Here is a 27961-nt window from a genome sequence, read left to right on the forward strand (position 1 = left end):
GAGTTTTATTGGGTTAAATTGATTTTTAATTATTTGTTACTCTAATGTAAGTTTTTCGATTTTTTCGTTTTAATTTCTCTGGAGAGTATCATACGGAAGTGTTCTACGTACTATATTGAGGTTAACTTCTCTTATTATTTTACAAATATTGATATCAATTTTTTGTAGAACGTATTGAGCATTACAGCTCTGGTTCATACTATTTAATTTATCTTTTATTTTACAGGTATCTATTTATTTTTTCCATTGTTAATACATTGGATGTGGTCAGCATTCCTCAATTTACACTCATATATATAAGAGTACAAATTGAGAGTATAAATATATACACACATACAGTGGATTACAGTTATTTGGGGCAACTAGTGCACTTTGGCTCGATTAAGCGGCTGCACCAATTATATGAAGTTTCACATAAATTGTTAAATAGATATAAAAAAAGACAAACTACCATTTCACTGAGCAACAAATTATTTATTCATATAAATTTCAAAATAAATTAGAGCCAAATATTTAATATTTAAATATTCTTCATGCAGAACTTCCCACTTTTGCTCAGTCAATATCAACATCATTAATGACCTGTCTGAGGATATGTATGTTGTCCTTAAACTCCTTCTATCTAATCCTATTAAAGCAAAATACACAACAAATTAGAGAAAAAATATTTGATATTTGAATATTTAATTTATATAACAAACACGTGTGTACGTGCCCTTCAATTTTTAGTTCCTAATTGTCACTGATGGAGGAATTTATCCAATGTACCCTGCAGCGTTCTTTTGATTGTCGGTGAGCAAACAAAATCAGCACGGACATCTAGTGCAAATAATGGACTATCTTGGTTTCCTTCCTGCATGAAGTACTGTCATAACCCTTCAACAAATTTTCTGGCATCCTGTGTAGTTACTCATTCAAGTTCAGACATGTCACCATCACTTTCCTTGCCTTCTTGATTCCTCATCTTGGTGTTTTGATAGAATGCTTTCAACAATTACATCCACACAATCTTAATTTTTGTTGTAACGTTCAATATTATTGTTGATACCTTCAAATTCTTCATAGTTCCTAACTTTTTGCAATTCTGACACAGCTTCATATTCACTTTTGGCATCTCCAAGCCAGTTAGCTTAAAATTGCAGTGCAAAAAAAAAAAAAAAAAAAAAAAAACAGTTCTGAATTGTCTTACTGCTTATTTCTCACAAACTATTAGCAATAAACTGTACCACCTGAAGAAGATTAACCTTTGCACTCACTTCCTTGGCTGTGGAAGATGATGTCAGCAGATGTTCTTCAATTGCTTCTAAGATGTGGTTCACCAACTTTCTGTGGTACATCTTCAAATTTTTTATGATTCCCATAAATTTTTTATGATTCCCTTTTGTTTGGCCCAGTAAGGAAATATTTTTGGGCTAGTGACAAATCTTTACATGGCACCTTGTTAAGTGCCAAAATTTTATAAAATTATCAAATATTACAGCACTGAAAAATCTACACTTCCTGATTCAGCACTGGTTCAATATGAATGATAAAACAAGTGCACACAACTGATGCTAATTAGAAATTGAATGCTCTGAGAAGGCAAAGTGAGATGAATGATGAGTTATTCACATGCAACAACTAGAAAGGCTGGGAGAAAAACAAAGTGAAAGGAAAAAGAAGAGGGGAGAATATGCAAAACTAGGCTTCTTGTCTGCTGGTGCTGCAGTCTCCTGCCCTGCTTAAACAGCATGTTGTCCCAATTAGCAAAGAAAACCCTGGCTATTTTCTCAATTAGGTTCTGTTCTTTAAGATTTGTCCCAAATAAATGGCTGCCCCAATTAACTGGTGGCCCAAATAATCAGAATCCACTGTGTGTGAGTATGTATATATATATATATATATATATATTAACAATGAAAATTCTATAAGAGTTCGATGGTTCCAAACATAGCTCTATGGAAAGCAAGTTCAATCTCAGTTTTCACCACAAAGGGTTGTGAGTAAACTGCTCAGCATTACACAGTTCTTCACACAACTATAATGGTTGGACAATAAACATTGAATAAACTTCTACAGTGAAGACTGGGAGAGAGAACTGATATGGCACAAAGAACAGAGGAGTGAAGGTTGCAACCACTACTATTCATCTCATGGAAGCTGGGATCTGTCGAGATGTTGCATTGGATGTCTGACACTGTAGTGTAGCTCTAAGCCAGTTTTGCACTACAATTCTAGCAGATCACCTTATTGCGGTTGTTGGTGGATCTGATTCTGCACATTGGTGAATTTTTGGCGAGTTCAGTAGGACCAGCCTTCTGCTCTTGAAAATGCGGATCATATCATCGACAAGCAGGCCTTCCGAACAGTTAATTATGTTTGGTATGGTAGCACTGAAATTATTATTATTAATAGCCATATGGTGCAAGGAAGCCTGAGGCTTATGCTGCATCAGGAAAAAAAAAAAAATTCCCAAGTTACCCTGAGAGAGAGAGAGCGAGAGAGAGAGAGAGAGAGAGAGAGAGAGAGAGAGAGAGAGAGAGAGAGAGAGAGAGAGAGAGAGAGAGAGTCAAAAGTAGAAGGGAATCACTAAGAAAGAGAAGAATGATGATATCTAGCTCAGGACCCTGGGTGTGCCAAGCCCATACTCACCAGATGTCAGCCCCTGGGGCTGAATGTAAAATGCAAAATGCTTCTGCATAGAGCTGCAAATATAATGTCAATGTATGAAAATCTTACCTGCGACCCTCCTCTCATGCTTGCAGCACAGTCCGAGGCCACTGTGCTGCCTTTCTTGATATCCAATTGGAGTTCTTTCAGCCAAGTGCCAGCTTCCTCTTGTTCTGACCTACATAGCATCCTACACAGTTTTGGCAGTTAAATTTTCAGACTGCTCCTTTGCCAATGGATCTTTGTCTCTAAGTAGATCTTTGTGTTTCCGGGACTTGGAGGCAGTGAACATAGTTTGATGTTGCACTTCTTAGCTAATACTGATATTTTGCCACTGTTGCTTGACAAAGAAGGGATGGGCATGAACTGTTTCTTGTATATAGAGATTGTTATAGGGCAATCAATTAATGGGGCAAAACCGACCTGTCCTCGACTGAATTATTGCAGGTCACTGTTTGTTACCTGTGAGATTAAAGATTTGGGATGGCCACTATTTATGAATGTGGTCGTGATTCAGGCTAGTCTGACCAGTGGATAGTGCTGCCTCTGTACACCCTGAGGGTTGTGATTACCTTCTAGGATGCCTTAAATGGAATGGAAAGATGAAGTCTGTGTCTTTGCAGGCCGATGTCCATGTGTTTCAGGGATTAAATCTCTGTGTTTCAGGGACTGTGTCTCAGTTTTAATTTTAACAGAAAAATTTGGATATTGTTAGTTGAGATCCTTGTGAAAGGCAGAGAGCAGTACAAGGCTGCAGGACTAGACCAAAAGGTGTCAGCCATTTGACCAGTGGATAGTGCTGCCTCTGTAAACCCTGAGGGTTGTGATTAAGACATGGAATTTAGAACCTAAATTTTAATACTTCTAGGATACCTTAAATGGAATGGAAAGATAAAGTCTATCTTTGCAGGCCTATGTCAAGGAAAGATTAAATCTCTGTGTTTCAGGGACTGTCTCAGTTTTAATTTTAACAGAAAAATGTGGATATTGTTAGTTGAGATCATTGTGAAAGGCAGAGAGCAGTACAAGGCTGCAGGACTAGACCAAAAGGTGTCAGCCATTTTGCAGATCCACACCTTGTATTTATTAGTTGCTGTAGTAATTTCTTTGGTCTCGTGATGTCCATAAATATTTCTGCAAGAAGAGGAGACAGTGTTTCTCTTTGAACCTAAAATACATTTGACTGGTTGAAACACTGATGAGTTCCATGATATCTATTGGAGTTAGGGGTGACAGCACTAGATCTGTAGTAACAGATCCTATTTTGTTAGCCAGGCTGGTTTCTGCTTCTGGCAAAGATGGATGAATAAACGTAGAGTCTACATCAAATTACATAAGTTAACTGGACTCGCAAGGTACCCTTAATTTTTTTTCCAGCATTTGATTTTTTTTTGTGTTCTCAAGAACACACAAATCTGCTGAGAAAAAATCCTTGGATTATCAGGAATGGCTGGGGAAAGCACACGTATTTCCCAAATTTATGAGTTAATTCGTTCCTAGCGTGAGCTCGTAAAGCAGGAATTTTTTCTCATAGAAGTAACGTTAAAAACAGGGGTCGAGTTCCCAACGAAGAAATTTGACCACAATAATGTTAAATATAGGTCAACAAAACAATAGTTTATACTTAAATGATTTATTTATGTCATACATGATACAAATGTTAAAGAATGTTTATTCTTCATCATCACTGACTAAATGCGCCCTCGTTAATAGTTCTTCAATCACTGTTGGCTCGGCACTCATTAGTTTGTTGGAAGCACAAGGAGTCATTTCCTTTTTCAGAAATGCTTCAAGTCTGATGTTTCCAAGCAATCTTCTCTTTTCTTTAGAAATTTCATGATAGCATGCATTAGCATTTTTCAAACTCAATAACTTTTTTAGTGCGCTCGAAATTCTCAATTACTTTTTAAATATGTTGAAAAGCTTCATAAGTCCCTTGAGAGTAAAGGAACAAACAGGAGTTTCATCTGTTAAATCTTTTTCTCAGTTTCTTCACATATTGCCATTTTAAGGAGGTCTTGATTTGTGAGCTCTCCATTGTGTTTTTGAAGCAGATCAGTGATGTTAGTTGTAGAAATCTCAAGCTGCAATTGGTTAGCAATATTAAGAGTTGGGCCACTCTCCTCATCTCTGCCTGAACAAATAAATGCACACACAGTAGTAATGTATTGTATAACTATGTGTGTGATTTGAAATGCATTTTTATGAATGTTTAGCATTTATTTATTCCAATTAATGTTCATATTTTCGATTCTACTGATACTAGATATTTGGAAAAAAAAAATAACTCGTAAAGCAGGGAACTCGTAAAGTGGGAAATGCCTTCATTTCCATTAACTACAAGTAACTCCCGATTTATGCGGATTCACTTTTACATGCTTTTTTCTCGCCACTGTATATATGTTATACCACTGTCTATACACCAGGGGTCGGCAAACTACTGTTCGTGTAACAAACCCAGCCCACCCATCCATTTTTTTACAGCCAGTTTACCCAAGTGCTTGGACCACACGTTGCACAATTGTAGCTTTGTGCAGCTGCTCGCCATTCCTTCACGCAGTGGTAATTTATAGTGCCACGTGTTTCATTGTACGGCAAATATACCATGAATTTACATTGGTGAATATTGTTATATATATATATATGTTTGCGGTATGATGAAATGCATGGCACTCAAAACACCATTAAATTACCACTGTGTGAAGGAATGGCGAGCAGCAGCAGCAGCACCAAGTGACGATTGTGCAACATACTGCCTGAACACTTGGGTAAATGGGCTGTACAAAAATGACCGGGTAGGCCGGGTTTGTTTCACAAACAGTAGTTTGCTGACCCCTGGTCTATATGTTGCTTGAGCACATGTGCTGTGTGCTCAGCACATTACCTCATACCTGCGAGTTCAAAATTCATTACTGATTTGAAGATACACTTCCGATGCTATTGTTTCCATACATAAATAATTTATTTCAGGTTTAATTTGCACCCTTATTAAACATGTCAATAAGACTGGCAACGGAAAGTCACAACAATGAGGATATGCCAGCACATAAAAAGAGGCATGCTGTTATCAATTTGGACACCAAGTTAAAAATCATACAAAAACTCAATTCAGGATTTAAGATTGTTGACATCGCACATGAATTTAAATTAAGCGAGTCAACAATAAGAATGATCTTTAAAGATAAGGATAAAATTAAATAAGTGTGTAAAAATGTTACTCCCTTCTTGACAAAGAAAAATCAACCATTCTCAGAGTGAAACCATCCGAGAGTTGGAAAAATTGTTAACTGTGTGGATCAAAGATTTAAATCAAAAATCGATACCAGTCCCAACATGCAAATGATAATAATGAATACAGCTCTCAGTCTGAATGACGACCTTAAAAACAAACTCGGGGATAATTATATCATTTCCAACATTTTCAGCCAGAAAGGGATGGTTTGATCAATTCAGAAAACAAGCAAAGTTGTGCAATTTAAGAATAACACAAGAATCAGCAAGTCCTGACATAGAAAGTGTTGATGAATTTGTCAACGAATTTCAAGAATCAATTGGAAAAAAGTACCCACCAAATTTAATTTTGACAAAACTGTTTTTTTGGAAGAGAATGCCATTGGGAACATTTATTTCACAAGAAGAAAAAGTTGCACCCGGTTTTAAAGCTGCTAAAGATCGTGTTATGATTCTTTTAGGCAGCAATGCTACAGAAGATTTTAAAATGAAACCACTTGTTATCTACCATTCTGAAAATTCACATTGCATGTGTGCCTATAAGAACAATAAAAATTTTCTTTCCGTATTGAAAAAAGCAACTGCAAAGCTTGGGTGATGCAAACAATTTTCGAAGATTGGTTCAAAAATTATTTTTTTTCCATTGGTTACGGATTATTGCTCTTAAATTGGTGTTGAACATATAGCTTTACTGTTATTAAATAACGCTCCTGGTCATTCATTAATTTGGAATTATTTAGTGATTTTCCAACTCAAATTGAATTCCTACCTCCCAACACAACATCAATTTTGCAGCCTATGGATCAAGGAGTAACAGACAGGTTCAACGTGTCCTATTTAAGACAAACTTTTCAATAGTTAATTGCAGAAAATGATGGTCAAGACAACGGCAGTATGAGAGAGTGGTGGAAAAAATTTAGCATCCTACAGGCAATGCACAATGTAGATGATTCATGGAAAAAAATTTCCATGACTTGCTTAACAGGAGTATGGAAAAAATTATTCCAGAAAAGGAAGAGAGCTCACCCTCAGATACAAGTCTTGGGATTTTTGAAGAGATCCATAACATGGCAACTGAAGCAGGAATCGATGGTGTAATTACCAACAGATGATCTGAATGAATTACTAAATGCCCACAGTCAACCTTTGATAAATGAAGAGCTGCAAGGGCTAGATTTTAATGCGGCATTCATAGAAATCCCATCCAGCACTGAGCATGCTCAAACCATTCAAGGCTTTATACACCTCAACCAAATCACCTCGAAGGTACCTAGCCTCAACACACTGTAATCTGCAAAACGAGTCTTTCTTCATAAGAGCAACCCTTCGTTCCATTCACTAATCTTGTTGCCCTTCTCTGTACTCGTTCCAACAGCTCTACATCCTTCTTAAAATGAGGCCACCTGACCTGTATACAGTACTCAAGGTATGGTCTGACCATTGCCTTATACAAGGGTATAATTACCTCCTTATCCTTGCTAGAAAAATTCTATATATCACTGACAAGACACCATGAGCTACTCTTGCAGACTGTCTGCACTGCTCAGAAAATTTCATATCTGCCTGCACAATTGATTAACTACAGCTCCTTTTCATTCTTTACCACTGTCAGTGTAGATAGTCGATATCCGCCTCTTCGGGGCAGGGACAGTAACATATCCTCAATGTTTGATTTATCAAACGGAAGATATGATTAAGGATCAAAAGATTAAAATTGATAGGATACAGGAATAAACCGCGGATGAGCTTATTGCTCAGGAAGCGCAGGTACAAGTAGGTGTTAGGACAGTGATGATGATGTCAGTGTAGCACCACAGAGTTATTACGTTACTCTGGGGTTACTGCTTCTCATATATAATATTTTACATTTGTCAATGTTAAACTATATTTGCTTTTCTAGATCCTGTTGCAATAGCATACTGTCATTAGTGTCCTTAACAACCCTGCCAACCATCATATCATCTGCAAACTTATACATTAAGCCTGATATACCATCATCAATATCATTTATAAATACAGAATACAACAATGGACCCGACCCTGAACCCTGAGGTACTCCACTAATAACATTAGTCCACGATGAACAGTGTCCATTGATTACCACTATTCTGTCTTCTCCCATTCAACCATCCCTTTAATCCATAGCAGCAATTTGCCTCCAATGCCACACTGCTCCAATTTGTGCAGCAGTCTTCCATGTGCAACAGCATCAAAAGCCTTTCTAAGATCCAAATATATGATATCAAAGTCATTTCCTGCATCGAGTTATTCTGTGATCACATCATAGTATCCAATCAAACTGGTCAGACAAGACTTCCCCTTAACAAAACCATGCTGTGTCCGAGATACAACTGAAGTCTCATCTAGATGATCCTGCAGTGCTTCTTTAACCAGTGCCTCCATTAATTTCCCTGGAACAGAAGTTAAACAAACAGGTCTATAATTACTGGTGTCATGCTTTGATCCTCCTTTGTGAATTGGGGTCACATTTGCACATCTCCGGTCCATGGGTACCTCCCCTGAGTCCAATATGAGACTCGTAATAGAGAAGAAAAATGCATGGGATGCATATAAATTATCAAGCAACTCAGAAGCCTATGGCAGATAAAAGCTGGTCTGTAATCAGGTCACAAAGGAGGTTAGGCAGGCGAAGGCAGATTACGAGAAATCCTTGGCAAAAGATGCTAAGAAAAACAGCAAGGATTTCTTTACTTATATATAAACTCTAAAAGGAAGGGGATGAATCTGATTGGTCCACTTGACATGGATGTTTCAACTGTTGATGATCCTGCTCAGATAACAAACAAACTGAATGAGTATTTTGCATCTACATTCACACATGAGGAATTATTAAGGTTTGAAAATGGCAGAAGGTTATCAAATTGTAGCAGGGTACTTAATGATTTTGTAATAACTGAGAGCAAAGTGGAGGAGAAATTGTTGAAGTTAAACATAAGAAAAGCACCTGGGGTGGATGGGATCTATCCAGTTATATTAAAGGAGGTGGGAAACCAACTAAGCAAACCCTTAGCCATAATTATGAGAGCATCCTTGGACTCAGGGGAGATGTGCAAATGTATCCCCAATTCACAAAGGCGATCGAAGGGTGACACGAGTAATTAAAGAGCAGTTAGTATAACGTCTGTTCCGGGTAAAATAATGGAGTCACTGGTTAAAGATGCACTGTGATCATCTAGACAAGACTGCAGCAATAATTCAGACACAGCATGGGTTTGTTAAGGGAAAGTCTTGTTTGACAAATTTGATTAGTTATTATGATGTGGTTATAAAGAAACTGGATGCAAAAAATAATTCTGATATCATAGATTTGGATTTCAGGAAAGCTTTTGACACTGTTGCGCATGGAAGACTATTGTACAAATTGGAGCAGAATGGTATTAAGGGTAAGTTGCTACAATGGATAAAAGGATGATTAAGTGGGAGAAGACAGAGGGTGGTAATCAATGGGTGCTACTCGTCGTGGACTACCGTTATTAGTGGAGTCCCACAGGGTTCGGTGTTGGGTCCACTGTTGTTTTGTATATTTATCAATGATATTGATGAAGGTATATCAGGCTTAGTGTCGAAGTTTGCAGATGACACAAAGGTTGTCAGGGTTTTTAATGACAGTAATGGCAGTGTGCTACTGCAACAGGATCTAGATAATTTGGGCAGTGGGCTAAGAAGTGGCAACTGAAGTTTAACCTTGACAAATGCAAGGTACTGCATATGGGTAGAAGTAACCCAAGAGAAAAGTACCAACTGTGTGGTACTACCCTTAAGGTGGTAGAAAATGAAAAAGACCTGGGAGTAATTGTGCAGTCAGATATGAAGTTTTCTGGGCAATGCAGACAGGCTGCCAGGGCAGGTCATGGGGTTTTTGTCAATGATATATGGGAATTTTGCTAGCAGGGAAAAGGAGGTGATTGTCCCTCTGTATAAGGCAATGGTCAGGCCACGCCTTGAGTACTGCGTACAGGTCTGGAGGCCTCATTTTAGGAAGGATGTTGATTTGCTTGAGCGTGTACAGAGAAGGGCAACAAGATTGGTGAGGGGAATGAAGGGATCCTCTTACCAAGAGAGGCTAGAGTTCTGCAAATTGCAGTGGCTGGAGCCTAGGCACCTGTGCGGTGATCTGATTGCGGCATATAAGACCTTGAATGGGTTGAGCATGCTGAATTCTGATGGGATCCTTCCACTTGTTTAGATTATGAACCTAAGGGGGCACAAATTCAAATTAAGAAAAGACAGATGTAGAATAGATGTGTGGAAATTTGCCTTTAGCCAGCGGGTGGTTAATTGTTGGAACAAACTTCCATCTGTCATTGTGGAAGTTGATAGGTTAAATAAATTTAAGGAGGAACTGGACAGGCATTTGGAGGAAATGGTGTGATTTTTTTTTTTTTTGGCTGATGCTGCATAAGCTCATACACTTGCTTTCTTGCATCACATGCCACTACTACTACTACTAATAATTTCTCCTCCACTTCCCTCTCAGTTATTACAAAATCATCTAGCTCACTGCCAGAGTTTAATTCACCTCTGGCATTCCCCTCCCTAAATAACTCCTCATGTGTGAATGTAGATGCAAAATATTTATTTAGTTCGTTAGCCACCTGATCACGACCACCAGGATCATGAACAGTTGAACCATCAATATTCAGACCAACCTGATTCATCCCTTTCCTTCTAGAATTTACATAGGGGCCAAAGATATCTCATAATCTGCCTAATCTCCTTTGTGACTTGGTTACAGACCAGCTTACATCTATCATAGCTTTCATGCCATCCATTAATTTATATGTAACCCATGCATTTTTCTTCTCTGCCACGTGTCTTATTAGTTCATCTGACATCCATTTAGGCCTAAATCTTGAATAATATTTCTTAGTTGGTATATAAAGCCTAGTAGCTTCCAAGATTAATTCTTTGAATGCCTTCCATTTTGAATTTGCTGTTGGTAACATCATCAGTTGGTCCCACCGTATAGAATTTAAATAGTGTCTCAGATTACCGTAGTCGCCTTTACAAAAACAAAAGCCCTTTCCTTTACCCCTGATGGTAGTTACCTCTTTGAGTAAATCTCACTTCAGCACACTGTGATCACTGCCACTTAGTGATTCCTTTTCTGCAGATTCTTAATGCATGAAGAACCACTACTGACAATCAGATCAAGAATATTACTCCCTCTAGTTGCCTCCCGAACATGCTGATGTAGAAAACAATCATCCAAAAAATCCACAAAAGCCTTGCTAGTGTGTGAGTGACCAACCTACATATTCCAGTCAATATCCAGGAAATTAAAATCCCTCATTATAAGACTCTGATTTACTTGCCCACTCTATTTCCCTGTATAGTTTTTTATTATACTCATCAGTGTCATTAGGTCTATAACACACTCCTACTCTCAATTTTAATCTCCCAGTGCTTATGTCACACCCAAGTGACTCGACACTGTGACATCGGCTGGCTGCACTTCCTTGGATTTTATGTGTTTCTTAATTAATAGCATAACCCCTCCTCCTTTCCTATCCTGTCTATCCTTCCTGTGCACATTATACTCTCCAAATTCCAGTTCTGCATTCCTTATATCTGTGTGACACCACATCTCTGATATCCCAACAACATCTGCTTTTGATGTTTTGACCAACACTTCAAATTCATCAAATTTATTTACCAAACTTCTAGCATTCGTGTATATGCAAGTACAGCAATACCTTGCAAAGCACTGATAATTGGTACCCAAACTGTTCTGTGTTATGTAAAACCATGCTGATTGAGGTATAATTATAATGGGTTTTAATTGAATGCGTACCAGAGAAACAGTCTATAAACAAATTATAATAAATCTACAAACAATTTGCCGTTGATAGCCAATTAAAAGGATTTGAAATTAAAAATACTGCAAAAATTTTTATTAATGAAAAGTAACATCATTAGAGATGAGAAAAAAGCTTTATTGTTTATTTAGGTATTTCAATAATAAAGTCCAGTGAAGTCATCTCTTCTTTTTCTTGGCATACAAGTTTTTGATTGCACCTTAAGATGCAGTCAAAAACTTGTATGCCAAGAAAAAGAAGCATCAAAAAAACTTGTATGCCAAAAAAAAAAGAAGCATCAAAGAAACATTTTTGTAGCATCGAAACCCATCTCGTAAAATTTGCCGTATCTTGATGCTATGTTCAACATCCGGATCTCCATTCATAATCGCCTTGCAGGCCATGTCAACCCCCCCTCCCCCGAAAAACTTTCTCTAACTCTCTCTTCTGTTGAAAAATTTTTTTGGTGCCACTTCAGTGTTATCCACTTCAGAATTCTTTTCCTCTTTTTCATATGCAGTTTGCTCGTCAATTTTAAGGAGAGTTGCTTGTTTGTTATTTGGTTTTTAGGAGTATTAGCAACTAAGGCCATATTGCTTCGGGATATGTGGTGGTCATTCCCTGACCTTTCCACATCCTCCGTATTTGGTGGTGACGGGCTTGAATCCCCAGTCTAATCAAGAAGCATGTGCTGCGCACTGCTGCTCCTTCCCACCTGGCTACTGAGGCACCTAAGGAGAGTTGCGTCATCTAAGTAATTTGCATGTGAGTCAATGCAGTCACATACATTGACAGTGTCAAAAAGTTTAAAATCACAAGTCTTTTCCGATCTTCACAATGTCTTTGGCAATTGTCTGATTTCGTAATTCAAAACCAGTGAAATAATTTGCCAAATGGAGCAAAACATGCTGCCAAACAGAATGCATGTTGTTGGCAGCAATTTCTAGCCAAGATGCAAATATATTTTCGATCATATTTATTAAAGGAGTAAAAAATAAATTGTGAAATGAAAAGCTATCATGTCGTGTTGTCAGGATTGAATTAAGAATATTGAACACTGTTGCACTTTGCTAGTGACTGCCTGAGGGAAGCTACTAGCACATGTGCATGTGAAACAATACAGTTGGCATTGCAGCATATATGTACGCGTTTCTAGGCTACAACAATACAGCATATATGTAGAATACATCTAGGCCATTGAATGAGTTTTAATATGTACAGTAAATTTTTGACTTAAACTTAATTGAAAACAGTGTTATAGTGAACCCATGCTGTTTGAAGCCGTGCTAAGCAAGGTATTGCTGTATACATGCACCTGTTCCTATTCTTAGCTGCCCTAACACAACCCATGTGTTTACTTCTTCCACAGTGACTCCCAGCAGTCTCTGAAATACTCTGCATCTTGTTTTCCAGGCTGCTGCTCATTCCAATAGAAGCAGTGCAAGAATCACTTTCACCTCTGCCAGCAGCTACTGTTAATCTATTAGTCCGTGTATCCCCCAAACTAGCAGTTTTCCAACCCACCTAACACTGCCTCAATTGAATCAGCAAATATTCTTGCATCCTTTCTATTTAAGTGTATCCCATCCCTATAGAAGCAGTCGCTCCTGTTAACAAGTACAGACCAGGCTGAAAAAAAAAAACTCTACCCCCTGAGCCATACACAATCTTTCCAGGGCCGAATTGATCGACAAGGCTCTCATCATATACTCCTTCCTATCGTGTCTGGACAGAATTGCAGACACTTTCAAATTCAACCCTAATTCACGACTTTTTACCAACAGTGACCTGTACTTGTTAGAGGTCTCCTACGCTTAATATCATTAGTGTCAACGTGTACAACAACATCACCTTGTGCGCCCTTAAAAGATGATATCCGCTCTACAACGTCTAATTCTCTTAGACAGATTAATCTTTCATAATAGTTCTCAATGCCCTGGCACATAAACAATTTCACTCCCACTCCAAATGCAGTGATTGTACATGCATTGGCAAAGGCATTAGAAATGTTATCTTCATCTACTGTTGTATTGTTTTTTGTAAATATCACATCAGTCGAACAACATACAGCTTTACATAGTAAGGGGTAAAAAAAAAAAAAATCAACAAAAATAATGGGTGTGTTCAAGGGGTGGTGACGTGCATTCCATAACTTCCCCTACCCAAATATCATCCTCACCTTCTCGGGACAAACTGACCCGTTTCCACAGACGAAGCTCTGGTGACCGAGTCACAGAGGTATAACTGTCCCGTCACATACAGAGAAAATGCTAGAGGCTGTAAGGTGTCAGCCCCACCACTAGACTTACCCTGCGAAAGGCTGGTAACCTATCTGGGGGACATTCTAAATACTCAAAATAAGCTCAAGGGAAAAAACTGGACGGATCTCCAGGATAACGACCTAGGCAATGGATATAGGACTACGATTAAGGACATTAAAGTAGCAACTTGGAACGTTAGGGGAATAAATCACAAATTAGATGAATTGACCATGGAACTAGAAAATAGAAATATTGACCTAGCAGTCATTACCAAAACAAAAAAGAACAAAGGATCCAAAGAAATAGGTAACTTCATAATGATATACTCGGGTGTACCAAGTGAAATGTGGGCATCGTCGGAAGTTGCTGTTATAATAAAGAAAGAATGGGAAAACAAAATATTAGACTACTCTTGGATATCACCCAGAATATTGAAATTAAGACTACAAATTCTATCTTAAACAATAATAATCATTGGCATCTACGCACCAGTAGAAGGCAACATTGATGAAATCACAGAATTTTTTGATGAATTACAAGAGATCATGGACCAAACTAACAAAAAACGAATACCTAATACTAGCAGGAGATTTTAATGCAAGGGTTGGTGCTCAACCAGTAGACAAATGTATAGGATCAGAAGGCAAACCCGTGATCAATAATAATGGAAGATGCTTGATAGACTTCTGCATTTTTAATAAACTTAAAATTACAAATCCTTTTTTCAGACACAAGAATATACATAAATTCACAAGAGAAGCAAGAAACACAAAGTCTATAATAGATTATATTATCATTAATGAAAATTTAAATGACAAAATTAGAGACACTAGAGTATTCAGAGGCAATGATGTTGTTGTTGTTGATGGGGTTTTAAGTGCAATGGCTACTTAGGCCATATTGCACTTAGAAAAGTGATTCATACTGCCTGTGTTGTTCCATGTAGAAACAGTTAGAAATGGCTGTACAGTCCTATTTGTTTTAAGAAAGAGAAGAATTCTGTGAGATTTGATTTTTCGCCTATGATATGACTAAGTGACAAAGGTTCCTTTAAGCTTGCCAGAGAAATGAATGACAGTAGTCGAGCATTATTATATAAAGTACAGTCCAGAAGTATGTGTTTGACTGTGAGTGGTGTATGGCAATGGTTACATTGAGGAGGGTCATTACCTGACAGGAGGAACAGATGAGTTAGATGAGTATGGCCTATTCTGGCTCTGGCCAGAATTACTTCTTCTTGTCTGTTTGCAATGGGGCTGGAAGCCCATAATTTTGGTATAGGTTTAATTTGAAAAAGTTTATTATGAATTTGCGCTTGCCATTGCAGAGTCCATTGCCCAATACATATACTTCGGATCTTAATTTTATAATCTAGGAACGGTACTAATGAATTCGTTGGGGCTGCTCTCGATGGATGTTTGGCAGCATCATCCGCAATTTCATTTCCTGGTATTCCAGTATGGCTAGGTATCCAGCAGAAAATAACCTTTTGTTGATGCTCTCTCAGACGTATTAACTCTGTTCTAATGAGCTTTATTAGAGGGTGATTAGACGGAGAGCTGTTTTGCAAGGCTAATAGGGAACTCTGCGAGTCTGTGTATATTAAGCTCTTTTGAATTGACTTATGGAAAATATGTTCTATAGCAAGCTTTATGGCATATAATTCAGTAGAGTAACTACTGCACTCTGTTGGGAGAGATAGAGAAATGATAGTATCGGGGAGTACTACTGCTGCGCCGGTTCCACTCTCAGACTTCGATTCATCCGTATAAATTTTAATGAAGTCGGGATAACATTGAGTATGCGCTATGTGTAGCTGTTTGATATTTATATCTGATAGGGAGTGTTTACCCCATTGTTGGAAATAACTGTCACAAGACGGCATGATGACAGACCATGGAGGTTCAGGATCTATAGGATCTCGTAAGATTTTATTAAAGTGAATATCCCAATCTTTTGCTAGTTGTTTTAGTCTAATACCAGCAGGCCGAACTGACTGTGGTTTGTTTCTATACAAGGTTGTAAACTGTGGATTATAAAGTATTGACCAATTAGGATGGGTCATTTGGCTTTGGATCTTGGTTGCATAGTTCAGCAGCAACATCTTTCTCCTGATATTTAGGGGAGGTTCATGAGCTTCAACATACAAACTTTGCACTGGAGATGTTCTGAATGCACCTAGTGCTGTTCTGAGAGCTGAATGTTGAATAAGATTGAGGCGAGATAAAGCGCTCTCCCTAGCAGAGTCGAAGACAGGTGCACCGTAGTCCAGTCGTGATCTGATTATGGTTCTATATAAATGAAGCAGGCTGTAACGATCTGCTCCCCATGTTGTGGCTGTTAAGACTCTGAGTATGTTTAGTTTTCTTTGACAAGTAGTCCGGAGATGTTCAATGTGCTTTTGGAAATTTAACTTATTGTTAAAGAACAATCCTAGTAGGCGAATACAATTAGTTATGGGAAGAGGATGGTTATTCAAATGCAGCTCGGGTTCCGGATGCATATTGCGTCTGGAGCAGAAGTGAATGGCAGTAGATTTCTGGCTGGATAGTCTATAACCATTTTGTGTCATCCATGTCAGGATGCGATTCATTGATATTTGAAGTTGGCGTTCAATGTAATGCATGTTTTGGGAATGACAAGAAATTGAGAGATCATCTGCGAAAAGGTATGAATCCACAGTTTTCGGAATGAGTTCCATTATATGATTCATTCTCATTGCAAACAAGGTAGCGCTGAGAACAGACCCTTGTGGAATTCCTTCTTCTTGGATAAAGATTTTAGAGAGGGTTCCCCGATAGCGAACTTGAAAGGATCTCCGTTGAAGGAAATTTTGGATAAAATATGGTAAATTATCTCTCAGGCCAAGAGAATGTAGATCCTTTAAGATGCCAAAACGCCACGTAGTGTCAAAGGCTTTTTCAACGTCAAGACAGACCATGACGAGATGTTCCTTTTTGATGAAAGCATTTCTGATATTTGACTCGGCTTTGATCATGAGATCTAGTGAGGATCGGTTTTTCCGGAAACCGAATTGGTTGTTATTTATCAAGTTTTGAGACTCAAGGAACCAAGTGAGACGGCGATGTATCATTTTCTCGAGAGTTTTGCTGAGACAGCTGGTAAGGAATATCGGTCTGTAATTTTGAGGAGCAGAATGATCTTTACCGGGTTTTGCAATCGGTAGTACATATGAATGACTCCAGGAGCTTGGGAAAGTATGTTCAGAAAAAATTCGATTATAAAATATGAGCAGTGAAGAGAGTGACCTTTGATCCAGATTTCGGATCATTACATAATATATCCCATCAGGGCCAGCAGCACTGTTTCTTGAGATTGTAAGAGATTGCTGTAGCTCAAACATGGTAAATGGTTGATTATAAGATAAAGCAGAATTGTCGGTGTAATTCAGTCTGGTTTTCTCTGCAACTGTTTTACGTTTTTGGAATGATTGATCATAAGCTTTACAAGAAGACAAAAGAGAAAATACAATTCCCAGTGCATTTGATATTTCTGTGGGATTAGAGAGTTCTTGTCCATTCCAGTTCAGTAGCGGGGTGGATAGAGGTGGAAATTTATTGTTCAAACATTTTATTTTTCTCCAGATTAATCTGATATCGGTATTTTTATTAACTGATGTGGCGAATTTAATCCAAGTGTCTTTTCTTGCTTTGCATCTGATATAGCGAGCTTTAGCTCTGAGCCGTTTATAGTTAATAAGTTTGGAGGTGGTAGGATATTTGCGGAAAAGATTCCATGCTTTGTTTTTCTCTTTTTTTGCATTATTGCAATCTTTATTCCACCAGTAATTTATTTTTCGTCTATTTCCTGCTTGATATTGAGGAACTGCGACAGATGCAGCTGCCAGCATTTGATTTGTGATATGCTCAGTAACACTATTGATGGAACCGGACTGAATGATATCGTTGTCAAATGAGATGTGCGATCTGTATTTTGCCCAGTCGGCCTTTGAAAATTTCCATTTAATTGGACTTTCTGTTGGAAAGGAATAGGATGTTTGAATTTTGCAGATTAAAGGAAAGTGGTCACTGCTATAAGGATCACTTAGAGGTATCCAATCTATACTTGGAAAGAGGATTGGGGAACAGATGGAAAGGTCTATGGCAGATGTTGAGCCCGTAGGGAGATGCACATATGTAGGGGACCCAGTATTCAGTAATGTTAAATTCTGCCTATCAATCAACGTTTCGATAAGCTTACCTCGTCTGTCTGAGGTGGGAGAACCCCATAATGGGTGATGTGCATTAAAGTCTCCTAGTAAACAAAACGGTGATGGTAACTGCATAACAAGATCTTCAAGTTCCTGAATAGTATATTGATGATTAGGCGGAAGATAAATGGAAACCAATGTTAGAGTAATACCATTAACAACACGCGTGGCAACGGCCTCTAAGGATGTTTGTAAAGGAATACGTCTGGCGGGGATGCTTGAGTCCACGAGTATCGCTACTCCTCCATGAGGGTTATTGGAATCAGCCCTGTCTTGTCTGAATACAGTGTAATTTTTGATTGAAACTGAGACCAGAGATGTCAAATTAGTTTCTTGTAAGCACATTGCAAGAGGTTTGTAGTGATGAATTAATTCGTGTATATCATCTAAGTTACTGCGAAGACCTCTACAATTCCATTGGATAACATGTTCCATTATTTGGTTTTGTAAGAGGAAGATGAATCTGTCTGCTTTTTATGCATGGGTTGTTTGTAACGGTCGGATTTAGATTTTTCTTTTTTGGGAAAATTAGGGCGTCCTGAATCATTTTTATCCTCCATATCTCCATCTGCATGCAATTCAAGAAAATCCTCTTGGTTTGGCATATCATCAGTATCCATGCTTGTTGGTTGTTTCACCTCCACAGAATCTGATTTATGGAATTTTTCTGTCATTGTACTGTGGGTTGCGTTTTGAGTTGGAACTGTGAGTGGCGTATTATTACTTTGGTCCACTAACTGTGATTCAGATGTAGGTTGAGTTGATAGTACTAATCGAGCCCAGTCGGCAATCGATTTGTTGGGAGAGACTGACACTTCTGTCTGACATGCTACTGATTTGAAACTATGGGTAGCCGAAGCGTAAGTGGTTTTTGGAATACTTAATTTTACTTGTCTTCTAGCTTCTTGAAAAGATACTTTATTTTCAGTCTTGTATTTCTGTATTTTTTTTCCTAACTTCCAGAGATCGCAATCTTTGGAGTAAGCTGGATGATTGCCCTTGCAATTGGGACACTGTGGGGTTTGAGCCTTGCATTCCGATTGAGTATGAGTTTTGCAACCGCAGTTTGGACATGTTGCATCTCCACGGCATGCTGTCTGGGAGTGGCCAAATTTCTGACATTTGTAGCATCTCAGAGGGTTTGGGATAAAGGGCCGAACACGACAGTTTAAATAGCCTGCTTTCACTGAGGATGGTAGGTTCGGTGAACTAAAGGTTAAAATTATGCTACGTGTTGGGACTAAGGTGCCGTCTTTTCGTATCATAATTCTCTTGGCCTGAGTGACATTTTGATCCCTCAGTTCCTGGATTATTTCTTCCTCGGAAACGTTCAATAGGTCCCATTCACTGATCACTCCCTTGGAAGAATTCAGGGTGTTATGTGGAGTGACTTGAATTGGAATTCCACTTAAAGATGTAAGTTTTAACAGGAGGTCAGAGTGTCTCGGGTGAGAGGTTTCTATTAGCAAGTCACCGGACTGAAGACGTTTCACCATTTTTGGAGATGCTGCTGCATTTACAAGGCATCGTTGTATGATGAAAGGAGAGAGCTTGCTGACAGGTTGTGAAGACAGAGAATGAATAATCAGGAAAGCTGGAGATTCCTGCTTGTTTGCATCCTTTTTTTGTCTTTTCGACAATGAGAAGTCATGATCAGTTTCGTGGCTGTCATTTTGAGAGCTCTTTGGCTCTAATCGTGGGAAATCATGAGTGTCCATTTTTACTCCTTTTAGCCCTGGGAGAAGGTCTTTCTTCTCCCAGATTACCGGCCCCGCCACGTGGAGGCAGGAGCGGTGCCACCAGTGACCAAGCGGTTATTAAGGTTAGTAGAGTGTGAGTATTTAATATAAATACAAAAAAAGAAAGGTAGATTCCCTTTCTGGGTTCTTACGTAAGACTTTTTAAGTGAAGAACCGCTTTAAGTGAACAAAACAGAAGAAAATCGCACAACAAAAAATAGAACTATATCACTTTCTAAGATCACTTTATGAGTCGCAGAGAAAAATCACTTGTCACTATCGCTTGGCACTCGGGGCCCAGAGGCAATGAAATTGACAGTGATGACTACCTCGTAGAAAGCACTTTCAAAAGAAAAAGAAATCATCTTAATAAAAAGAAGAAAATACCAACAAAAACTACTAAATACATTTGTTGGAAGATGAAAGCACTAAATTCCTGTATGAAAGTCAATTGAAAGATAAACTCAAATCAGATGAAAGTGATAATGTTGAGAAAATCTGGTCAAACATGAAAAAATCAATTCTGGGAGCTGCTGAAGAAAGTCTTGGATATAAACCTATAAAAAATAACTGGCTAAGAACTTGGAATGAATAATTGAAACAACAATTAATGAGGAAAAAAAATACCTATAAACTGTTCCTACACACTAAAGACCTACATCTACACATAAAATATAAAAAGCTTAGAGCAGAAGTTAGAAAACTAACCAGAAGAATCCAATGAGATGACTGGGATAAATTTGTTAAATCTTTAGGACGTGATATCACGGGACCACAGAGAAGAGGTTTTAAATTTTTTTAAGAAATTACAACTAGACACAAATGATCAAATAAAAACCAACTCCATCTCTCAAGCAGAATGGAAGCAACACTATTCCAAACTATGGTATAACCCTGCCACCAGAGATATTGTAAGCTCATACGTTTGCTTTCTTGCATCATGTGCCACGATTACTATTACAATTTCTCCTGCACTTGCCTTTCAGTTATTTAGCTGAAATAACAGAAATATCAAAGTCATTTAGCTCCTCATTGGAGTTTGATAAACTTCTGGTATGCCATTCCTTAAAGAAATCCTCATGTGTGAATGTAGATGCAAAATACCTATTCAATTTGCCAAAACCCGAGCACAGTCATCAACTGCCATTTCTACTGTTAATATAAGCACAAAAGTCTTTGCTGTTTTTCTTTGCATTCCTTGACAGAGACTTGTCATCTGCTTTAGCTTGCCTAACCGCCTTTGTGGCATCTTAATTACAGACTAATTTATATGCATCCTATGCACTTTTTTTCTATGTGATGGTTCTCAATAGTTCATCTGACATCCATTTAAGTCTAAGCCTTAAACAGCAGTTCTTTGTTGGCATAAAAAAAGCATAATAGTTTCTATGATTATTTCCCTGAATACTTCCCATTTAGAATTTGCTGTTGGTAACATCATCAGTTGATGACAATGCACAGTATTCAAAAACTGTCCGAGATCCCTGTAGTCACCCTTACGAGGTCTTTCCCTTTATCCTTGACAGTAGCTATGTCTTTAATTAAATTCCACATTAGCACACTGTGATCACCACCATCCAGTGGATGATTTACCTACAGATTCTTAATTCCTGAAATATCACTGTTGATAACCAGATCAAGTGCTTCCTCTTGTTGCCTCTCTAATATGCTGCTGTAGAAAACAGTCAAACAATAAATCCACAAAAGTCTTGCTAGTGTGTGTGGCCAACCCACATCTGGAAAGTTAAAATCCCCCATTATGAGACATTTTGATTTGATGGCCCACTATTTCTCTGTATAGCTGTGGCCTATAACACACTACTATTGCACAGTGTTTATGCCATACCAAACTGGTTCAACACTGCACTCATCACCCATGTCAAGTGGATGCACTGCCTTAGATGGAGCATAACCTCCATCTCTACTGCCCCGCCTGTCCTTCCACTACACATTATACTCCCCATATTGAAATTCAGCATCACTTATGTATGAATAACACCATGTTTCTACTATGCCTACAATGTCTGCATTTGATGACCTAATCACTACTTCAGGATTCATCAGATTTATTCACAAAGCTCCTAGCATTAGTGTACATTCAAGTATACATGTGCATGTTCTTACTCTTAGTTACTCTAACACAGCCCATGTATTTATTTGCATATGGTGCACACACACAGCAGGGACTGAAGTCCCAGACATTTGCTTTTCAGGCTGTTGCATGTACCAATAGTAGGAATACAAGAATCACTTTCATCCCTGCCTAATAGTTAAGCTATTAGTCTGTGTACCTCCCCCAGCAAGCTAGCAGTTTTCTGACCCACTTATCACTGCCTCCATAGAATCAGCAAACATTCTTGCACCCCTTCTATTCAAGAGTATCCCATTCCTGTAAAAGCAGTCTCTCCTGTTAATAAGCACAGACCATGCTAAGAAAAATTCTACCCATGAACCTTGTACATCCTCTTGAAAGTTGAATTGATTGATAAGGCTCTCAACATACATATTCTTCCTATTGTGTCTGAACACAATTGCAGACACTTTGAAATTCAATCCTAACTCACAATTTTTTTCCAACATTTCCTTGTACCTGTTAGTAAGTCTTCAGGTTTCCTACTCTTAATATCATTAGTGCCAACGTGTACAATACCACCTTTCATGCCCTTAAAAGATGATATCTGCTCTATAATGTCTTCTACTTTTGCCCCTGGCAGACATACCCTGGTCCTATTCCACCTATCTTTCATGCACAATAGATTTCCCATTTGACTGATAATGAGAAAACCGACAGCTCATCAAGAAGACTGAAGTGCTTCAAAATAGCAATAAATTTCCACCAATTTGTAGTTCACTCAGCACATGAATAAAGAACACGAAAATGAAAAGTATTTGTTGGGAAAAATCAATTTTAGATAAAGCATTTGATTTTAAGGTGAAGTGTGGGATAAAGGATTTCATCTGCAAGAATAATTTTACTGACACAATTTGAGCAGGCATTGGCATCAGAAGATTTAAAACAGTAATCCAACCAATGAAAATAATAAAAATCTCTCAGATCATCCCATTTTTCATTCTTGTAATGCCAAACAACACAAGGATGAGAATGACTACAAGAGAAAGGCTAGCAAAGAGACTATACACCAAGTTGTGAACTGAAGTGCCTAGAGAACCACTTGTCTTGACATGTACTTGGAAGGGTTGTCAGTGAAAAAAAGATCAGGAGTGTTGGCTGTACATTCAGATTTGTTTGGTATTCTGGTAGGTAAATGAATGATCTGTGTGAGATTCTAGAAATTGCAAAAGCCTCAGCATCTTGACCAGCTAGGTCCATGTGGGTAGAAGCTTCCAACGAAAATTACCTCACTGTTAGGAAAGTTGGAATGGAGAAAGAAGAGCTTCAAAGAAACAAAGTCAAACGGTACCTAGTGGTCAGTGGAATTTCGATAGAGGCAACAGATGAATTTGACAGAATGTGATAGAGAGATTTTAAGTCAGAGAAGACCAAAGAGAGGAGATTCTATATTACCAAGTCTCTGACAGGGAATATCGGAGTGGACTTATGAACAAGTACTACCTCTGAAGTGAAAGGAATGGTACAGTAAATAATTAGGACAGTTAAGATTAACAGTGGTTGAATCAACACTGATAATTAGGATTCTGTTAGAAAAGTAAGAGAGCTTGGCAGCCTGTAAGTGAAAATGGATATCAAATGAGATTGGAACTGAGACCAGTATATTTGTAAAATGAATGAGGAAGCATTTAGGAGATTTAGATCATTTTACAGATAAGTTTGTTCAATTAGTTGTTAGTTCAAATATATGAATAGCCAAACTAATTAGTTCAATTAGTTTGGCTATTCATATATTCAGTAATGAAATTTTTAGATATGATGCACACACAGCACAATATACTCAGCTCCTTGACATAACATGACTTTGACATTGCTCCCCATATACACACACACACACACTACTTCGACTTCCTCCAGTCACCATCTGGCAAAATAGCAGGAGAGAAATTATACACTAGCTGATCCAGAGGTTCAGCCTGGTAGACTACTAGCAGCCATCCTGCAAACATTATTTTAGAGCTGTGCCCTTGAAATGTATGGAAGATTGGATCTTGCCATGATGCCCATCATACCTCAAAATACTTTAATCATAGTGCATGATGGAAGAGATGGGGAGTTCCAGAGCTCTGCTCTGGAGACTAAACATGGGTTTCACCACATCTAAGCCACCAGTAAGCAAAGTGGTGGTACTGCTCCATTTGACAAGTCACCTACCACCTAGTATTGCCTGATAACACGGAGGGGCGGCATTCCTCTGTACGATGAAGATGCCAAACGCTGTTTACACCTGGGTGGTCACCCCAGTGTACTATGTGCAGTATTTTAGGACCTTCACACAGGGATTTACCAAGGGTTACCAACAGTCCCACCATCTTGTGTAATTTTTATAAGTCTATAAAAGCATTATATATTGTAGAAACTACAATGTTATGCCAAATGATAAAAATATTGTCTGTCATTTCTTTTCAAAATTCCTTAATTGGCCACATTCCCTCGTGACCCCACTGTAGTCCTACAATGCTACACTATATGATATAATAAAAAAAATGTAGTTGAATAACTGAGATAAGCCTTTTCATCTTATCCTCTGCCTATGATTGTACTTGTTACTGAAACTTGCTAGTCTGTTTCATGGACGTGACATTCTTGGTTAAATCTGTAGAGAGCGAAGTAAGATAAAGAGTTTTTCTATTTTTTTCTATTCTTTATAAATACATATCTTCAATGTATAAATACAGGCAGTTCTCGCTTTACGAGTTTTTCTCCCCCAAGTATCAAGTATCAAAAAATCGAAAATATGAACATTAATTGCAAAAAATGAATGTTAAACATTCATAAATACCACATTCCAAACCACGTGAGTAACAGTGTACCCTGCTTTATGATATTAATCAATTCCAGAGACAACATCATATCGTTAAAATATTGTAATGTTAACCCAATAACACATTGTTCTTTGGTAATTCGTTTCAAGATCTTGGAAGCTGAAATTTCTGCTGTATAACTAAGCTATTTATCTCTTTAAAATGTCATTTTTAAGGTCATGAGCATGAGCTTAAGGCCATATAAAAGGTTGTGAGCATGGTTTGTAAATTGTATTAGTTACCAATTGAAATCATTAAAATGCACTACACTTTCATTATTATCATGTTTCATTATAAGAATCAATTTTAAACGCCTCCTTGATATTTTTCTTAATCACATTTCTGGAGGTCATAACCATAAAACAATAAAAAAAATTTGCACTTTCCGGTTTATTGGGCTTTTCTGTTACTGCAAGCAATTATAAACATGTAGTAAACTTGATCTTCTTGCATTTGCAAAAATTACGATGGCTGGAATTGTGTGGTTTTTGCGTTATTATGGTGAAATGTGTTTCCCCTTTACTGAAATCTTCAATCGCATAAAAAACATAAATAAATTTTTAGAATCTTCTCTTCATTCCTTTTTTTTTTTTTTTTCCCTTTAAGCTTCATAAACTTGTTACTCCATGCGAATTGTGTTAATTGCGATTTGTGTGTGCTGTTAAAAAATGCTTATGCATTCAATCGTGAAATTTATAATTAAAAGAGAAGATTATCTTGGAAATAAACGCCTCTTGAAGCATTTCTGAAGAAGATGACTCCTTGTGCCAAGCCAATAATGAAGAATAAACATTCTTTAACATTCGTAAGTTGTAAATAATTTCTCTATTATTATAATTTGCTTGATTTTACAGGCTACATTTGCATTTCTTTCGATAAATCAATCATTGTTTAAACATAAATTAATTAGCTAACTAATTAGTTAGAGAACGTAACTAACCCCTATTTATTTTTAACCTTATGTCTATGGGAAATAAATTCCCGCTTCATGAGTTTTCGCTTTATGAGTGCACGCTAGGAACGAATTAACTCGTAAAGTCGAGAACTACTTGTATAACAGATACTATTGAAAACCTATAATTGACATATTTTTCATATTGTTCCCTAGACAAACAGATGGGGGTCACTCATCACTATCATCTAAATTTAGGGGTTGTGAGTAGGAAAAGGTTGTGTAACCTTGCTCTAGGAGGAACACCAACTTACTCTCGGCACCTCCGTAGCCAGGTGGGAAGGAGCAGCAGTGCGTAGCACACGCTTCTTGATTAGACCGGGACTCGAGCCCGTCACCACCAAATATGGAGGATGCAGAAAGGTCAGGGAATGACCACCGCATATCCCAGAGCAATATGGACTTAGTTGCTAATGCTCCTAAAAACCAAAACAACAACAACAACCAACTTACTCAAATATGCACTTACTAGTAGATATCAGTAACCTAACTTTTGTGTAATTTGAGACTGCACTACATTTCACAATTCAGACTTCTCATTAATTTCAACTATCCCTTCCCACTATTCATCCAAATCACTGAGATTTTACTGTATATTAAAAAAAAAAAAAAAATTTTTTTTTTTGAGCACATAAATTGAAAAATTTTTACTTACTTAGTTTCCATGGATTATTTTTACACGTTAAGTACCACATGTAGAAGGCATTCTTAGTTCTTTCTGACATATCCTGGATATCTCCTCTGAAAAACCTACTTACATATGCTTGACTCATTTTTGTCATTTCTGCAATCATTGTCTGCTTGATGTTATACCTCATGACAAAATTGCGGATTTCTGATAAGACTGCCATCTCTCCTTTCCTGAAATTGATTTATAAACTTAAACTTTTAGAATAAAATCTCTATAATAATAATAATAATAATAATAAATGTTAATTTTGCAAAATATGAAATTGTATTCATAATATAATGAACTTAATTCCTTTCTTTAGAAAATCAAATGCCATGGACTTGTTTTTAATCAGTGTTCATTTAACTAGCTGTGGCTCATTTGAAACGTGCCTGTTTTTATAAAAGTTCATCTTATTTAAAATCATAATTTGATTATAAGACTATTGATATATGATTAGTTTCTATCTCAAGCAATGCTTAAGTTTGGATGAGAAGTCAGGTGGCTTACTATTTAAGCATTTGATTGAATTGCTCTGACTTGCACTTGAGTACTAATTTAATGATTAACAAGGACTTTAAATAGGATAACAGGTTCAAAACAATCATGTAAATCTTAGAAGACAAACCTGTACAATGCAAAGAATATCTCTGTTACTATGAAGGTGGTTCCAATAAAGCTACTTGTTGTACCAATCATATCCAAGGTTCACCTTGACTTTTACTATTATTTTTTGTTTTATTTTAATTTTATTTTTTACAAAAACCCATATACTGTATATGAGAATTACCAAACACATTATTCCTTTTCAAGATACTGTTCCTCCACATTTACACACTTTTCCCATCGCCGTGGCAAGGCAATGAGGCCAGCAGCATAGAAAAAGAAGTAGGCTGACTGTGTAGCCATTCAGGACACCACACTGGAGTAAGTAATTTGTCTACAGTGTTTTTTCTCCTACAGTGGCTTGATTATCAAGGCACTGTAGGAGCTATATTGATAACATTGGTTTTTGATGTTATTAGAGCAAAATTGTACACAGACATGCTTTGTTTTGTAGCAAAATGATGCTCTTATACAGTTTAGAGAGCTTTTCTTACAAACTTCTGTATACAAATCATTCAGAAGAAAGTTGCTCTAATGTTGACAATCAACTGTTCCATGAGCTGGTAAATAATTGAAAATAAGCAACCATTCTCAAAAACCACAAAAGACATTTACCATGATTTTTCCAGTTGAAAGCTATGCATGTTCAGACAGTTTTTAAATTCTATGCAGTGGGACCAACTAATGATGTTACCAACAGCAAGTAATAAATGGAAAGCATTCAAGGAATTAATAGGGGAAGCTACTAGGCTTTTCATACTGATTAAGAAATGCTGTTCAGTTTAGGGCTAAATGGAGGTCAGATGAACTAATGAGACTCGTGGCAGAGAAGGAAAATGTATGGGATGTATAAAAAATTATCAGGCAA

At 37.5% G+C, this 27961-nt stretch overlaps 1 protein-coding gene across 1 annotated transcript in view; it reads right to left on the reverse strand.

The window, feature by feature from the left end:
• Positions 1–27961, reverse strand: part of LOC150081016 (uncharacterized) — a 179549-nt gene that overhangs the window by 60953 nt on the left and 90635 nt on the right. The window contains exon 3 of the mRNA XM_090380890.1: positions 26473–26678. Within this exon, the coding sequence (XP_090237016.1) occupies positions 26473–26678 (206 nt within the window). The remainder of the gene's footprint in view (positions 1–26472; positions 26679–27961) is intronic.

Source organism: Mastigoproctus giganteus, chromosome 9, assembly GCF_048544385.1.
Source record: "Mastigoproctus giganteus isolate SK-2022 chromosome 9, ASM4854438v1, whole genome shotgun sequence".
NCBI lineage: Eukaryota > Metazoa > Arthropoda > Arachnida > Uropygi > Thelyphonidae > Mastigoproctus > Mastigoproctus giganteus.